Consider the following 17,840-nt stretch of genomic DNA (forward strand, 5'->3'; position numbering starts at 1 on the left):
AAAGACTAAATAAGGCTCCTTTCAGAATGAAACATGAAAAGATTGGACACTGACACACTCGTATCAGATGTTCACAACATAAAATGTATCAATCAAATCACATATCCATAGATATATATATAACTGAACATATTAAACTAGGTTCATGAAAGTCATCTAAGGTGAAATTATCATACGTAATTATTCTTTCATAATTAAGTAATTATCGTAAAGGAATGATTGGGAGGTGATCGACTCTAAGGTGATGTTTGTTTCTGCTGATTTACTGTTCACGATGAACGAAAGGTGAGAAAATTGCACGTTTGTTTCTACTGATTTACGAGGAAAGAAAGGCGAAAAAAGCGGGAGAAGGGGCGTTGGCATCTTTGCATTTTTGTGAAGAAAAGATATGAAAGTCACGTAAAATTTGAGAAAATCCCATAATACCCTGCCCCATGCATGCAGAGGAACCAAGCATAATCGATTATGCAAGCCACATAATCGATTATGGTGGCCAATTTTTGCTTCCAGGCGAACCCAGAACGGGCCTTTCCAAAAATCAATTTTATGAGCAATATATGAACTCAGAACGGCCCGTTCCACTTTGGGAACGAGCCGTTCTGGTCTGAGAACGAGCCATTCTAGGTATCAATTTTTAGCATGACAAATGACGTCAGAACGGCCGTTCCGGATTCAAAACGGGCTGTTTTGGCCGCATTAATTTGTTAATAAATAATAATTATTTAATACTTTTTCATATATATATATATATATATAAAAGTGAGAAGATAGAAAATATTAATATTTAATTTATATATATATATATATATATATTTATGAATAATTAAAAAATAAAATAAATTAAAAATAAATATTCGTTGATTTTGAAGATTAATGGTTAGTTATATTTTTTTTTTAAATTGTTTTGGTTCTAATTATATCCTTGATTTTTGATTGGCAGCTCTATTCTATTATTAGACTTATATTGTTGCATTTCTGGTACACTGGTGGTACAATTAACAAATATTGACATCAAAAAGTGGAAATATAAAAAAAATAAAGTAATACATGTTTATAAAATTAAAATAATAACACTTTCATAAACATTAATAAAATAATGTTAGAAAATATAATTATCATAATATATTTTGCTATTATTATTTATTATTATAAAAATTATTATTTTTTTCATTATTATTAATATTATTATTATTTATTATAATTAGTATCATTATTATTTATTATGATTCTTATTATTTTTCTAATATTTATTATTATTTTTATCATTATTTATTATTTTTTTAATAAATAATACCTATTAATATAATTTTATTGTAATTATTATTATTTACAATAAATAATATTATACTCATTTTTAATTCAAGAGTAAAAGTGTAAATTTATATTCATCTATTAAATTTTTAATTTTTATCTATCGTTAAATTTAAAGCAAATATTTAAATTAAATTATTTTTAAATTAATATTTTATATTTATTTTTTTTAGTTAAAATTTATATATTTATCTTTTAATTATAATAATTATAAACTTTATTTTAACCTAAGGGCAAAATAGTAATCTTACACAATTATCAATTAAAAAATTTATTTTTATCTATCACATCAATCAATTCACTCACAAACTTTCTCTACACTTTCCACTCACTTTCTCTTAATCCAAACAACCTCACTTTCTACTCACTTTCCTTTCAAATCCTCCTCTTTCACTCCCTATTTTCCATCCTCAAATCCAAACAAAGCCTAATACTACCTTATAAGTGGAAGAAAGGAAAAGTAAAGCAAATACAGGGCCAAAGGAATCGATACAACTTTTGGTGATTTCTTTGATGCAAACCATCGGTGCGAGCAGGAAAATGATTGTACTCGCAAACATTTATGAATAAAATTTGTTAATTATGAATAATAAATAAATAATTTATATAAATATATGTGAATAATAGATATAAATATTTTTATTTATTTATTTATAAATGGGAATGAAAGTATGTATATATAATAATATATGTATTTGTGTTCGTACGTACTAGTTAAATAAAATTACTTAAATATTTATATATTTATTTATTATTTTTAATATTTTAACAAAATTAAATTAAAATATAAGTTTAAAAATTAATATTAGTTATTTATTTTTAATATTTTAATAAAATTAACATTAGATATAAGTAAATGTATTTATAATATTTTAAAAAAATTGTAAAAATTCATAAAAATTATAAATATTCAGTTAATAAATACCTGCATGGATATAAAATAAATATAAGACAGATTTTTATTTGACAAGATAAAGAAATTACTGTATTGTCCATCTCACAGGATTCTTTACCATCATAGATGGCAAGAATATTTAAAACAAGAGATGGTGGCTCGTGAAATATGTTGGAATATTTGTATAGTTATTGGTTGCTGAATAGATATTGTTTCTAACACATCAAATCTATGAAACAAGAAAAGGGTAATTGGCTTTTATGAGATCATTTTACAATAATGCTTGTTATGAAATCAATCCAATTTCGGGTTGAAGCCATTGAGGGTGTCTCTGAATCTGATGATGGGGGAATTCAAAAGGGTGGTGGTGACAAGTATACGTGTTACTACAAAAGTTGAAAGTAACATCGTTTTGGAAGTGTATATAAGCTTTTGGCAAGAGTTTGTATAATAGATAGAATGTTTAAACGTTAATGGAGCGACAACTGATTTCTTTAGTATAGGACGAGGTGTTAGGCAACTTAATAGTAGTAATGAGGTATCAACTTTTCAAACAACTTTTTCGCATGGGAGACATCTTATAATGGTGCTCCATGAAATAACTGATATTGCAAAAAGAACAACAAAAGTTGTTGCTAATTTGAAGGTAGACATTGAAAACGCCTAAGATTCGGTTCATTGATACAAAGGAAATAATTGCAGGTTTCAAAGTCTAATTAAGAATGCTTCAAAAAAGTCTAATTAAGAAATGGTGTAAAAAAAGTCTAATAATAAATATATTTGAATTTTAAATATTATTAATTAAGAAAATTAATCTTATATCACAATATATAAATTATTTACCATAAATTTAAAATATAAGTCATATGTTCAAAAGTGAATATTTATTATAAATTTGTTAATAAAGTAAATGTTTATTTTGTACTACATGCTAAAATATTAATTTTCAAGATTTTATCTTATCTCGTTTGAACGTGTATTTCACATGTTGCAACTAGTTAAATATTTTGTCTTTCAACTATCTCAAATTGTATTCTTTTTCTTCATTACTAGTAGTTTATTTCTTTTAATATACTTTCTTTTATCTTTATTTATAAATTAAATTTTAATAACTTTTTTAAAGAAATTATTGATAATTAAAAATGATCTTCTATTACAATTTAAACCTTTTATTAATTAGTATTTTATTATGTGTATTTCATTGATTAAATATTTTTTTGTATATAATTAAATTTTACAATAAGTTATATATACAAATAAATATTATATTTGAATAGATAAATTATATTCAAAATTTGTATAAATATATATTTTTAAACATATAAATTCTATTTTTGATTTAAGATAAATAATTTGTACTTCAACACATAATTATTTTTTCAATTTAAAATAAATAATTTATATTATAATATAAAATTATTTTTAATTATTTATAATATATTTTAAAATCTAAATAATAATAATAAATAAATATGATAAATAAAAATATTAAATTAGATATAAAAAAAACTAAAAAAATCTTAAAAATACTCTCGTTATAGATTTAGAAAGAAAATAATTCTTCGTGTTTAATATATAAGAGTTGATTATAAATTGAAATATAATTTATATACTTAATTATTAATATATATTTTAATTATGATATAGTGTATATATAAAATATTTATTTGTTATAAATTTTAATCATATAGAAGTAAACATTTAATTTCATATTTTATTAAAACATTTAATTATACAGGAGTATTGGTTATTTTTTAAATTTATAAATTTATACTTATTATATATCTATAAAGGAGATACAGGATAATGTGATATTTTTTTTCATCATTTTTAATCGACCATTTTCAATACTAATAATAATAATAATTAAATATATTTTTAGGACTTACTCTTATCTCTTGTCACAGGCGGCTAAATGGAATACAGTCAAAATGTCAAATGAGATAAAGTGGGCCTTGGCCTTCTTGTAAGTTGTAAAAGAAAAAGAAAGGTTCATGATATATGCACCTCCTTTTTCCTCCTTTTTTCTATAAGTACACCTCCTTTTTAAAAAAAAAAATAATTAAAATTTTAAAATATTTTTAATTTTTTTATTTTAATTTTTAATTTTTAATTTTACATCCACAATATTTAATTTAGTACTTTTTTTTCATATATTTTTCTTTCTTTTTTCAATTTTTACATGCACCCCCCTTACCTTTCTTTCACTACACCTATTTTGGTAGCATGTGAAAACTAAAAGAGAAAAAAAAATATGTGAAAAAGAAGAAAAAAGTAACAAATTAAAAGTTAGAGATGTAAAATTAAAAAATTAAAAAAAAGTTTACAATATTTAATAATTTTTTAAAAAAAATAAAGGAGGTGTACTTGTAGAAAAAAGGAGGTGTATATATCATGAGCCTTCTTTTTGTTCTTTTTTCTCTCTTTAGTTTTTTTTTTCCTTCTAATTCTATCCATCACCCTATGGACACATTTTCCATATTGTTGGCCCAATAGGTTCTGTTTTGTAAACCCTAAATCCCAAAAACAAATCTTAGTTGACATGACTGTCAACATTACACAGGTCATCGTCTTTTACAAATCCAAAATCCAAAGTCCAAATCCCCCTCTTTTAAAATGTCTATTTTGCCACATCGCTCTTTTGAAGTAAATAATTGATGAAAAAAATAAGTATTAATATTATATATATATAAAAAAAAGGCATGTTTCTTTGGAAGAAAATAAAATAAGTGGACAAATAATATTCGTGGCGCGAATAATTAACTTTTCATGTATTTATTTCTTTCCTATTTTTCAAGAGATGCGTTTATTAAAAAAAGTTTAGAATATAATAGAAGAGTATAAATTTCTTAAAAGAGTAGACAAAAAAAAATATATATATATATATATATATATATATATATATATTATTAGTAGGAAAAAAATAATGACTTGGTTAAAAGAAGAGAGAATAATAAATATTTTTTTATGATGATTTGTGCAAATTTTTAAACATATATGTAATTATTAAGAGTAAAATAGCTTTTGAACACCAACTGAGATTATTTAATTTATTTTTCGTACAAATCATAGATTTTTTTGTAAATACAATATCTCATATCGAGATATAAAGAGTAAGTTTTAAAAATAATAATATTCATTTAAGAAACTAGTATGTTCGTAATATAACAATTGAATGCTGACATCATACATAAATTATAATATTTTCTTTATACTCTTTTATGTAATATATATATATATATAGTTTTAATAACTTTATGTAAGAAAATAAATATAACTAATTTATTCATTAAATTATATAATACTACGTTTGATGTATATTAAATTTTACATAATTATGAATAAGTGGTTGTTGACATAAATGAGTTGATATTTGTGCAATTGTGCTTATTAACCAAACAATATATATATATATATATATATATATATATATATATATATATATATATATATAATATTATATATTAAAATAAAATGATGTAATGAAGTGTTAAATATTTTTTAAATTGTATCAATTTTTTTATACTAGTATCAAGTGTAAACAATTAAATATGTTAAATTTGTATTTTATAAAAAAATATTAAAAATGTAATTTGATTAACTTTGACACTTAGATGTTAACAAACTTTGACTTATATGTATATGTGCATGCTTGTATATAATAAATTATAATTTTTTTGTCAATATAGTTTCATGAATTTTACCTTTTAATTTTTATGATAAAAGTGTTTTATTTTAATTTCTGTACATCTCATTTTTATTTTATTTTAGCTCATAAAATTGCATAAACATTTTCTTTCAGTCTTTATAGAAATAGACGATAAGGATTAGAAAAAAATAAAAATATATAGATCAAATAAAACATTTTTAACTATAAAAATTAGGGACTAAGGTAAAAAATTATGGAAGGGATGAAAGCCATAATGAAAATTACAAGAAAAAAAGATTTTTTTTATCAACCCTAACAAGTAGTAATTCACATGTAGATGATAGCATGTTACTTGTAGTAGATAATAGGTAACATATAACATGTAATAAATTAAATAATGAGTAATAGGTAACAAGTAATGGACAACAGATAACATATAAGTAACTAGTAAGAGGTATTTTTGATACCTTCTTTAGATCATAAAGATATTTTAAACACTTATTTTAAATTGTGAAGTTTATTTTTTAGCCATTTTCACCCATTTAATATTTTTTCAATGATATTTTTGAACTTTTTAATGGTCGAGGCAATTTTACTATTCAAATATTTTTCATTGAATACATCTTCTAAGAAAATATTTTTCACACTTTTTTTATTCCATGAACTTTATTTTTTAATATTTTCACATTATTCAATATTTTTTCAACAACAGTTTGGAAGTATTTCAATGTTATATTTATTTTACCATTTAAATATTTTTTCAACTATTATTATAACGATCTAACAAGTTACCACACAAGCATAATATAAAAATATCACGGCTTGAAAACATAAACATTGTCTATCTTATGATTCTCATGCAATAAAACCTGAATATACATGCATATATCAAATCTATACAAAGATATAGAAAAACACAAAACAATTATTGAGTATTATTGAAACTTATCGTGTTACAACATCCCCAAATATATATAAAACATATAAAAACTCCTAAGGTTAGTTTAAACTATTGTACCACTGCATTAGAGTAGCTCCCACAATAAAAGTCATCCAGTAGGACATGGCCACCTTTGCCTCCAAGCAAGTCTCCACCTATTCCTGACCTGCTTCCGTATTAAGTGATAATTGTAACCCAACATATGAAAATAGAAAGGTAAGCTTGTATATAAGAAACAAAATATAGATAAAAATACTTAAAAGCAACAACGTTCAACTTAAAACAACATTGACATGAACTTCTTATTTAACTTTGAGAGTAAATTTAGCAAATCAAATTCACAACTTAAACACAATATTTTCAACAATCAACTTCAATCAACCTTTAACATGACAACTTTTGACTTTACAACTTAACAAATGTGTTGCCGCACATTTCTACTTTAGATATCTTCTAAAATATGTGAGTAATTTAAGTAACTTAACCCTATCAAACTTATACAATTGCAGGTCATTATGGACCATGAAACAATAGCGAGTCACTTGGACCACAAAACAACTTTAATAATGTTTGGTTTTCCAAATCTTACCACTTAAACTATATATGAACTATATAAAGGCTCAATATTATTATCAATAATAGTATAACTTTGGTATAAGTTTACCACGACATTAGTAAAGATTAATTTGTTACATATCCTCAAAATACCACACGCACCCTTCCATCATTTAGTTATGGATTTGAGATTCTAACTTTGTGCCTTACTCTTGGACAATTAATGATAAGTATGATTCAACTTGACCCCATACCATTTTCAATTTAAAAACCTAAAGGGAACAACTTTAGAAAAATAACTTCGCTTTAAGATGTAACTTTTTCACTAAGGAGTTTTCATCCTTAAGCTCATTATAGCACCAAAACTTTAGCTCCACATAATGGGATCTTTACAATGTGAAACCTAATTGTCCTCTAATTCAACTTTCAACTTCAAAGACATGCATTTATAATGAATGTATCACAACTTCAAACATCTTTCGACATACGCCATTAACTTATATCAACATGCTACTTATCAAATTCCAATTAATCAACATAAACTTTAATAATAAATCACTACTAAAATAAACACACAACTTATAACAATCATACAATGTCATTATAAACTCACCACCCAACATTATCAACAATTTAATCATATATCATCAGCTAACTTAGAATTTTCAACAAAATAAGGGATTCACTAAGTAAGACATACTCGTTGAGCGACCCCTGTTCCAGGGGGGAACATGTTCAACGCTTAATGAACACCTCTCATTAAGTAGATATTAGAGTTCGCTTAGCCATAACATTTGGCTTACCAACCTCTAAAGAAAACATCTTGGAAGAAATCATCATTCACTCAATAAGTTAAGAATGGTCAATTTTTAGCTTAGTCTTGCTTGGCATTACCACCTTGCTAAGTGAGGCTCCCTAGACCTATCATAGAGGCCCCAACTCACTTGGCGAGAATATCTCATTAAATGACTCAACTTAGACTAACTATAGTGGCCAAGGTTTGCTTAGTGATTATAACACCCCTCAGATTTGATATCTTAGTGGCTCCACTTCATGACACTTCACATAAATCTTTATTGGTTAGAACCCTTCGTGAGTAGCCCTTTTTGAGATGCTTGACTACCTTTTTGATCAACGACTATCTACATAAACTAACACAAAACTTTTCAATGTTCTTTGTTCTCACTCACCCACTTTTTAGGAAATTTCCTAGAAGGTCACTTTTCCCTAAATCACTTTAAGTCAAATACGTTTAACTATGGAGTTCTTAAGTAATGAGTTACCGAAAAGTAGATGTATCTTATTAGTATAGTTAATACTAATTTATTTCTTTAAGTCATCCTCAACTATACAGTGCCACACATATACAACCTTTGGATACCTTTGATTTTGATGTGTCTAGGATGTTACAACAACCATGTATGACTAAGTTTAGCTTCATCATGTTCATTGTTACTTGTTGAGCAAGTTGTTATCACTAAGCAAAAAACCATGTTTCCAACACCTATACCTTCAACCTATGAAGGTCGATTCAACGACATTCACCTGAATGACCAAAACTTGATGATATCATACCAAGAGGTCAAGTCCTATAGGAGTCAAAAGGAAGGGACTAGGCTTAAAGGAAGAAAGTTCAAATTCCTATTGAGTTTTTAATAGTTGACTTCCTCTTTTTTATAAATATTTTCTTAATTTTAACCTTGTATTTTTTGGTCAAAATAGTATAAAAATTTATTTCTTTGTAATTTTTATTTTTTAGGGTGCAAATAATATTTTAAGAGGTGTAAATAAAAAATAATACGTGTGCTTATTGGGCTTGAATGACCCAAGAAAACACCACTTGGACGTGTAGGTCCATGATGTGGTTGTCCACTTCTAGAGGATTAGGTGTTCTCTTGGTTATTCACACATCAATAAGCACATGTGTCACACCTAGTCACACTTTTGGCACCTTGCCATGTGCAAACCTTTATTGGTTTTTCTAAATCTAAAATATTGACATGAGTCACACTTTTCTTGCCTTGTTATGTGGCAATCATCTATTGACTCTTAGATCTAAGATAGTGACATTTTTATAGGGAAATTTGAAATTCAAAATGTAACTAGAGTTAGTTGTCTAAAGTACAAGCTAACCTTGGTTACACTTAATCATGGTTAGTTTAACTTGTACCACAAACAACCAAGCTCTATATATAGCTTTTCCTTCCCATGGTCAAATTTATTTTGATATTTATGCGAAACAAAATTGAGATTTCTCTTCAAAAAAAACTTTAGTTTTTTCTCCTGGAGAAAACATCTCTTTATGAACTTTTATCAAAGATTTCCTCCTTGTGGCAAGTTCTTCACCTTCTTGTGTTATCTTCACTTGAAGTGGCATGACTGCATTCCTCCCTCTTTCACCATTTTTGAACTTTTTTAAGCTTTGGAGTTCCATGGATGAAGATTGTGAGCACATTGGAGCTAGTAGAAGAGAAACAATAGTCATATACTCCATTAGTTTCGTCATTCTCCTTGTGGTCTGCTCAACGAATTCACTTGGTTGACCGAAAATGCTATGTATCAACAACATGCAAGCACTCTCAAGGCTCCAAAACTCACATGCTATCCATCAAAAGATCACAAACATCATGAACTCAAATATAGCATCTAATCCTATATGCAACGACTTAATCAACAAAAATCAACATCAACATCAACAAGGAAAGGTCTAAAATACCAAAAAATCCAAATTTTAAAGCCTTCAAATTCTCAACTTAAGCCATCAATTTGTGTTTCAACAACACATACAATTTAAAATAGCATTAAAGAATCAAACAACAAACTTTCTTTACCTAAATTAACCTCTTTAAAGCTAAATAAGAAGAAGTAAAAAGAAAGAGGAAAAAACAACAAAATTCTCTAAGGTCGACTTCTCTCCTCAAATGCAAGCCCCACAAAGATTGTATCAACTTCTAAGTAATGTTATAAAAATCAAATTGATAATCAAATTGTAGTTATTTGATGATTTAGTAGTCAAACTGTAAGGCCACTCTGATAAATCGATCTATATTTTAAAAATAAAAATAATATAATTAACATAATTTAAAATTTCATACATCAAAAATAAAATTAATTATTGACAAACTAAATAATAAATATAATATGTACATTCTTCAACTGTTATATTTTCTTGAACCATTTCCAATTGTTTAATATTTTTTTAAATGGGTGATACTCTTTGATATACAATTTTATTGGCCGTCCCCGAAAAAATATATATGCTTAGCCGACAGTCAACACTATACAACTCATCATCTTCGACAAATCCAAAGTCCAAATCCCCTCGATCAAAATGTGTGCTTTTACAACTAGCTCCCTTTGAATTAAATAATTCACTATAAAAATATTAAAAAAAATAGCAACTAAAATAATAAATAAAGACTAAATTTTGGGGACATTAAATTTGAACAAACTGTTTTTTTTAATAGAGCAAATCACCATTCGGCATCTTTAAAAATATATGTTGCTAATGTTTTAATCTTTGAAAGTATAAAAAATACCTCTAAAAAATAAAATATTAATCACTATAGTCCAAAGCTAACAAAAAAGTGATTTAAATGATAATAATATATGCTTAGAAATTAAAATGACTATAAGTGATTACTTTTAAGAAATTAAAACAATTAAAATTTTCAAAGACTTATATTAGAATTCTCTTATTTTCAAGGATTAAACTCAAATAATATTTTACACCTTTACTATTTCTAATAAATGTTTGTTTTAACTATTTTTTATTTTCTATAGTTATATAATTTTATTTTTTAGTTTATATAATTTAAAAATAATTATATATAATATATTTTTTTCTTCTTTTTAGTTCTTATAATAATAAACGATTAAAAAAATTTGTGGTGAAGTACATTGAAAGAGAGTTTAAAAAGGTAAAATAAAAAAATAAACATGAGCTGAAACAACTTTAAGAACATTAAGAATACAAAATGGAGCAAACTCATAAACTTAATATTGCAAAGTTAGCAAACTTATTGCAACTTGATTTGCTTCTTTAAAATGGAATGATTTTAAAATATTAAAAGAAATATAAAATTATAGAAATTTAAAGAGTATTTTAATCAATATGTCATTAATGTAAGTAATATTGGACTCAATTTCCTTAAGTAAAGTTTCAAGTTTGTGTTTTGTGTGTGAAAAAATATGGTTGAAGAGAGAAAATCTACTAAAAATAATCATCCAACATCCATTTTTTTTTTCATTTTTGTCCTATAAAAAAATTGTTCCATTTTGTTCTTGTTATTTTATTTTAGTCCATTTAATATACTCATTGTTTTCTCTTAGTCTTGTAATATTTGAATAATTTGTTTTTAATCCTTACTAAAAATTCTTAAAGAGACTAGTTAAAAATGAACAAAATATTATAGAGATTAAAATGAAAAAATAAATAAAAAGGACTAAAATAAAATAACAAGAATGAAAATGAAATAAAAAAAGTTTTAATGGACGAAAATCAATTTTTTTTAAATGACTAAAAACAAAAACATCCTATTTTACATGGGTTAATGTATGTATTCCACTAATTTGTTGAATTCAAAAAGATATTTGATAAAAGTATTTTTCTATAAAGAGAAAAAGTAATACTCAGCACATAATAGATTGAATTTTATAAAAAAGACTGATTAACTAATTTAAATTTGAGTCTTATTTTTTTCATGAATATGATTTATGTAATGTTTTAAAATTGACAATAAAGAATCGTTGAAAAAATAATTCAAATTTTAAATAAATTGAGTGAGTGAAAACTTAAGAAATTTTTTTAGCAATTTATAATTTTTAAAATATTATTTAGGTTTATAATTTTTATTTATTTTAATATTTTTAGAGATTTCTTTTCTGTTTTTTAATTAAGAAGATTATATATTTCAAATTTAGGGTCAAGAAATAAAATTTGTATGCGCTCCGTTTAAGATTCTTGAATGTCTGGATAATAAAAAAGAATTCCCATAAAAAACTAATGAGTATTTAAAAACGTGATTTTCACTGATAACAATTATTTTAAGATTAATGAAAAATAATTGAGAGGTCTAGTCTAGATAGCCAAAACCAAAATGCTGGTGCTGGGAAGGTCCACATGCTAATCCTATAGTTGTGCCAACTACCAAGTGCTAAGACTTCTTATAATAATTAATTGGTATCATAATATTCGATTGTCCTAAACTAGTAATCTAAGTTTTTGACAAGAACTAGGGATTAATATGCACGAATAACGAAATGGTACATTAGTTCGAGTATTGATTTTTGAAGAGAGCACGTGATCATATTCATGGTATGGTGGCAAAGTCATTACCTACCCACCCACCCCATTTTTATGTTGAAACCAAACCAAAGGAAACGGTTGGTCCACCTTGTTCGTTAATTCTTCTAATATAATCTCCTAAACGACACTTAACACTTAACACTCACAAGTCACAACACCCTTCCCTTGGCTCTTCCCATGACTCTCTCGCGGGGCCTCGCCGTCGTGTTCTTCCTGCTCGCCCTCTACTGTGGGCTGGACCCCTTCCGCCACAGCCCAATAGCCCACTTCCCTCACTTCGAGCCCAAGAGGGTCGACATGCCCGCATGGTCCGAGGTTCCCACGGAGCAAGACAAACACAACCTGCTGCAAAAGTCGGAGATTAAGTTTCTGAACGAGGTTCAGGGACCAGAGAGCATCGCCTTTGACCCTCTCGGTCGTGGACCTTACACTGGTCTCGCCGATGGAAGAGTCGTCTTCTGGAACGCTCACTCTTGGCTTGACTTCGCTTATACCTCCCCCAACAGGTACTTTCTCTTTCTCTTCTACAATGCACACATATCTTTCCGTTTTCTTTTCTGCATTTTATATAATTAATCTTTTTTAATATATAAATTATATTTTAGATTTAAGTCATTTGGAAAAATTCTACAAAAACTTTTTTAGAAATAGAAATTAAAAACAAAATGAAATTAGCAAACTCTTTGGTATTAGGTTTTTCAAAAATTCTTCTTTTATTTATTTATAGCTTATAAAATAATTTATTTCTTGTTCCGGCCCAGGGGTGGACTAGGGTTTTTTCCTAGGTCGTGCCTCAAAGCCAGAGCATTCAAAAGTGTAATCTGCCTTCTTAGCCTTAGGATTTTAGGTTTTATACTTCGTCGTCCATGGGCCTTATGGGCCCCGAGAACATAGGGATTTCCTCAACCGTTCTTGCTACGAGGCCGCGCAATGAGTGAGGATTAGTTAAGTCGGATTTTTACCTAGATGGTACACTAGTCGGGTTTTTACCTAGATGGTACACTAGTCGGGTTTTTACCTAGATGGTACACTAGTCAGATTTTTACCTAGATGGTACACTAGCCTTCCAGCCCTGAGCCGATAAGGCGAGAGGGCTTATGGCCTGGTAACTTAGTCGGGTATCGACCGAGTAGAGATCAGTCGGATTTTTACCTAGACGGTACACTAGCCTTCCAGCCCTGAGCCGATAAGGCGAGAGGGCTTGTGGCCTGGTAACTTAGTCGGGTATCGACCGAGTAGAGATCAGTCGGATTTTTACCTAGACGGTACATTTCTATTTTTAAAAAAAAAAAGTGTTTTTGAAATAAAATATATATTCTTCTCCAGGCCTTTATTTCTTCCTTGTCACTGATTTTCCATCCCAAATTTCATATTCCATCATACTGTTGCGAGATGCTAAGTGCTTGTGACATAATTAATGGACCTTAAGCACGCATTTTTTATGTCAGCCTCATTTTCCTAGAAGTTCAAGCACGCATTTTTGAAGTGATGACTAAACACTAACTTCTTCCCTCGTCCATGTTATGGTTAGGTATGTTTACAATATACTAGTATGATTAACTGGTAATGATTTTTTTATATCTTCATTTTGAACACAGGTCGGAGATATGTAATCCTATAGCATCTGCAACACCATTTAGTTATGTGAAAACTGAGCATATCTGTGGGAGGCCTTTGGGACTCAGATTTGACAAGAAAACAGGTGATTTGTACATTGCAGATGCATATTTTGGGCTCCTGAAGGTGGGACCCGAGGGTGGTTTAGCAACATCTCTTGTAACCGAGGTTGAGGGAGTGCCACTAAGATTTACTAATGATGTCGATGTTGATGCGGAAGGAATTGTTTATTTTACAGAGAGCAGTTCTCATTATCAGAGGAGGTAGGAATTTGTTGGTAATTAATTTATTGCAATTGCAAACTTTAGAAATTGTCATCATTTTGAATATAAGTATTCCAACGTAGTTAAAGACTTAAAGTTCCTGTTGTTAATGTTTGTTTCATCTGTCTTGTTCAGTTGGTTCTGACATAATTTTTGTACAGGAATTTCATTCAGCTGGTATTTTCTGCGGACGATAGTGGCAAGGTTGTGAAATACAACCCTGCCACTAAGGAAATCACTGTTCTTATGAGGAACATTCAATTCCCAAATGGCATTTCCTTGAGCAAGGATGGTTCCTTCTTTGTCTTTTGTGAAGGGGTTGTTGGCAGGTGGGTGAATCTAATAATCATAAAACGGTTTCAACTTTTTCTATATGCTAGATTTTTGTGGAGAAATTCTTGGGTGCTCCTAGAGTAACAAAAATTTCATGTTTTGTACTACTGAATCTGAATATGTTTCCCACTTGACTATATTTTAATGCTATAATTGAAATGGTACACATTCAATTATACATTGCAAAAGATTTCAATTGTTTGGAGGAACCTAAGAATGTCTTTTCTAGTCACCTTTATATGAGCTTGCTTTATGCTCGATTGCAACTGCATAAGGAAGGTTACCATTTCCATATTTCTTATTACTCAAAGTGATACTAATAGATCTTTCTGGGTTGCAATTTGCAAATGATGCAAATTCAGTTTATTGATTGTTGTTGACCGATAGAAATTAGACAATCATTCTACTTTAGCTTTTATTTGAACTAAGAGTCTATTGGATAAACTTTTTTAGAAACGGAGGAAAAAATAGAAAGAAAAAATAAAATAAATTTTTCTATAAACTAATTTATAGAAGTTTTCTTACATAACTTCTCAAAAAAAATTACACATTAACTGATGCATAAGCTAGTTTTAGTTTATAGAGAACTTTGTCGGTTTATTTCATTTTTTCTTCTTATTTTATTCTTTTATAAGTGTTTACAGAGAAATTTATTCAAACATATCCTTAATCGTAGTTACTACTTACTCATATAATTTCTTGTTATGTAGGTTACGTAAATACTGGCTGAAAGGAGAAAAAGCTGGGACTTCAGAGATTATAGCCATCCTACCTGGATTTCCTGACAATGTGAGAGTGAATGAAGATGGTGATTTTTGGGTAGCTCTTCATTGTAGAAGGTATATGTATTCATACTACAATGGTCTCTACCCAAAGATGAGGAAAATCATACTCAAGCTTCCTATACCAACAAAGACTCAATACCTGCTTCAAATAGGAGGACGCCAGCATGCAGCACTTGTCAAGTATAGCCCTGAAGGTAAACTTTTGCAGATATTGGAGGACAGTGAGGGGAAAGTTGTAAGAGCAGTGAGTGAAGTGGAGGAGAGGGACGGTAAACTCTGGCTAGGAAGTGTTCTCATGCCATTTGTTGCAGTTTACAACCTGACATGAGGCTGATAAGATTCTACTCCAAAGATCTTTTCTATCTTGAATGGGGTTGAAGAAGTTGAGTTTTGACTCAACATTATCAATAATGGACCGTAAATTCCTGAGATGAGTTTTGCTTCCACTCTTTTAACTGGTTATTAGTGTCTCCTTAATTCGGCACTTTTTTTAACTGGTTGAAATCAAACAAATGAAGAGAAAATTGTAATAATATGTTACATTAAAAATATTGGATTAGTTAGGTTTATTCTCTGGAAGTGACTATTTATATATATTGGTTTTCAATGGAGTGAATTTGTTAGAAAGCACTCTAGATAAAATAAAATCAAGTTGCGCGATTTAAGATAGATAATAACATCATTTTATTTTATTTTTTATTTAAAAAATACTCCACCTTTTAAAAGAAAAAACTTTTTCTCGAAATTTGGTATTAAAAATAAAAATAATTATTAAAAATATAATCTCAGTTGAAAAAAGACGTATTTTGAGATGACAATATTAAATAAAATAAAATTAGTTGTGATTTATTTATATTTTAGATCAACAAATAAAATTGTCAAGTTAAGATGTTTAAAATTGGAAAAATATTTATTTAATTTGGTTTCGTGATAATATGAGAGTGATTATAATTGATTTTTAATTTTTAAGTAAGTCACGCTCCACTTAAAATTTGAAAATTACGCCAGAATTGAAACCACTTAAATAACATTACACTTAAACCGTAATATGGTAAATATATAAACAATTAAATATGTTTTTAATTTATGTAAAATAATTTTTTTTTCAAAAAAAATTCTTTAATTTTTATCTTTCTAAAATTAAAAATGCTGTTTTTAATCTCTAATATTATATGATCATTTTAATTATTTTCGTATTAAATGATATCACCAGTGACATCCACAACTATATTTGATATCATGTTAATATTAAGCACATCTAAATGTTTTATAAATTCTCAAAATAAATAGTATTTATCTACCTAAAAATGAAAATTAGGGACAACAAATTTAGGTTTTAGAAGGATGAAAAAAAAAGAAAAATATTTGAGAGACTAAAACCAAAATTTGATATTTTTTAGATATCAAAAGTAACAATTCTAAATGTTAAGGGGATGAAAAAACAAAAAAAATAAATATAGAGACTAAAATTAAAACATACTTATTTTATATATATTAAAAACATATTTAAGTCATATATTAACATGTCTCGCAAGAGTGACATAATTAATTAAGTCATTTTGCCTTTACAAGTTAGGACCTTAGATTAAATACGATTTATTGATGTCACCGGATGATCCTCTTGTATTTAAAGGAGACTCGGGTTCATCTGTATCACCAGTATGTTGAAATGGTAAAAGAAAAATATTTAGGTGAAATAATCAATCATACTAATATATGATAGCAATGTTAAATCATATACCATTTTTTGTTACATTAATTTGTTAGATGCCACCATCAATTCACTTTATCCATGTAAAACCAAATTATTGAAAAAGAAAAAAAGCAAAGGTAGCTACTGCATTAGTATTTAAATCTCCTTTCTTTTCAAGTAAATCAAGTAGGCTTTGGCTATTAATTAATTAATTATCTCCTTTTAAAAGAAAAGAGGTGGGACCAACCAAATAGAAAGAGATAACACTAATTGAAGCATATTTAATGTGTTCATATCCAACTTTTCTCCCTTATTTTGTTTGAGCTAGCAAATCAACTTTTAATAAGTAACTAATGAAACTTTTTTATTTCAACAACCAAAAAGATTAGACATGTACACCATCAAAGTGATCTCAAATGACATAAAGAAAACATAACTAGTTTGGTATTGTGAAAGTCTTAAAATCAAGACAACAAAATTAAGGGAAATGA

The 17,840-nt window shown here is 27.4% G+C and overlaps 1 protein-coding gene across 1 annotated transcript; it reads left to right on the plus strand.

Moving 5' to 3' along the window:
* The first annotated feature begins 12,730 nt into the window (after nucleotides 1-12,730).
* LOC109788510 (protein STRICTOSIDINE SYNTHASE-LIKE 3) lies at nucleotides 12,731-16,263 on the plus strand. The gene is made up of 4 exons (XM_020347253.3): nucleotides 12,731-13,164; nucleotides 14,257-14,538; nucleotides 14,700-14,867; nucleotides 15,582-16,263. The coding sequence occupies exons 1-4, from the start codon at nucleotides 12,836-12,838 to the stop codon at nucleotides 15,982-15,984; spliced, it is 1,182 nt and encodes a 393-aa protein (XP_020202842.1). The 5' UTR covers nucleotides 12,731-12,835; the 3' UTR covers nucleotides 15,985-16,263.
* Nucleotides 16,264-17,840: the final 1,577 nt, after the last annotated feature.

Source organism: Cajanus cajan, chromosome 8 (genome assembly GCF_000230855.2).
Source record: "Cajanus cajan strain Asha chromosome 8, NIPB_CcT2T_4, whole genome shotgun sequence".
NCBI classification, from domain to species: Eukaryota; Viridiplantae; Streptophyta; class Magnoliopsida; order Fabales; family Fabaceae; genus Cajanus; species Cajanus cajan.

Bases quoted from the DNA above. Each gene is read 5' to 3' on its own strand.
- LOC109788510 (XM_020347253.3), top strand. From the start codon at position 12,836: ATGACTCTCTCGCGGGGCCTCGCCGTCGTGTTCTTCCTGCTCGCCCTC. The intron at 13,165-14,256 runs GTACTTTCTCTT...TTTTGAACACAG, and splicing joins GCTTATACCTCCCCCAACAG to GTCGGAGATATGTAATCCTA. The intron at 14,539-14,699 runs GTAGGAATTTGT...ATTTTTGTACAG, and splicing joins AGTTCTCATTATCAGAGGAG to GAATTTCATTCAGCTGGTAT.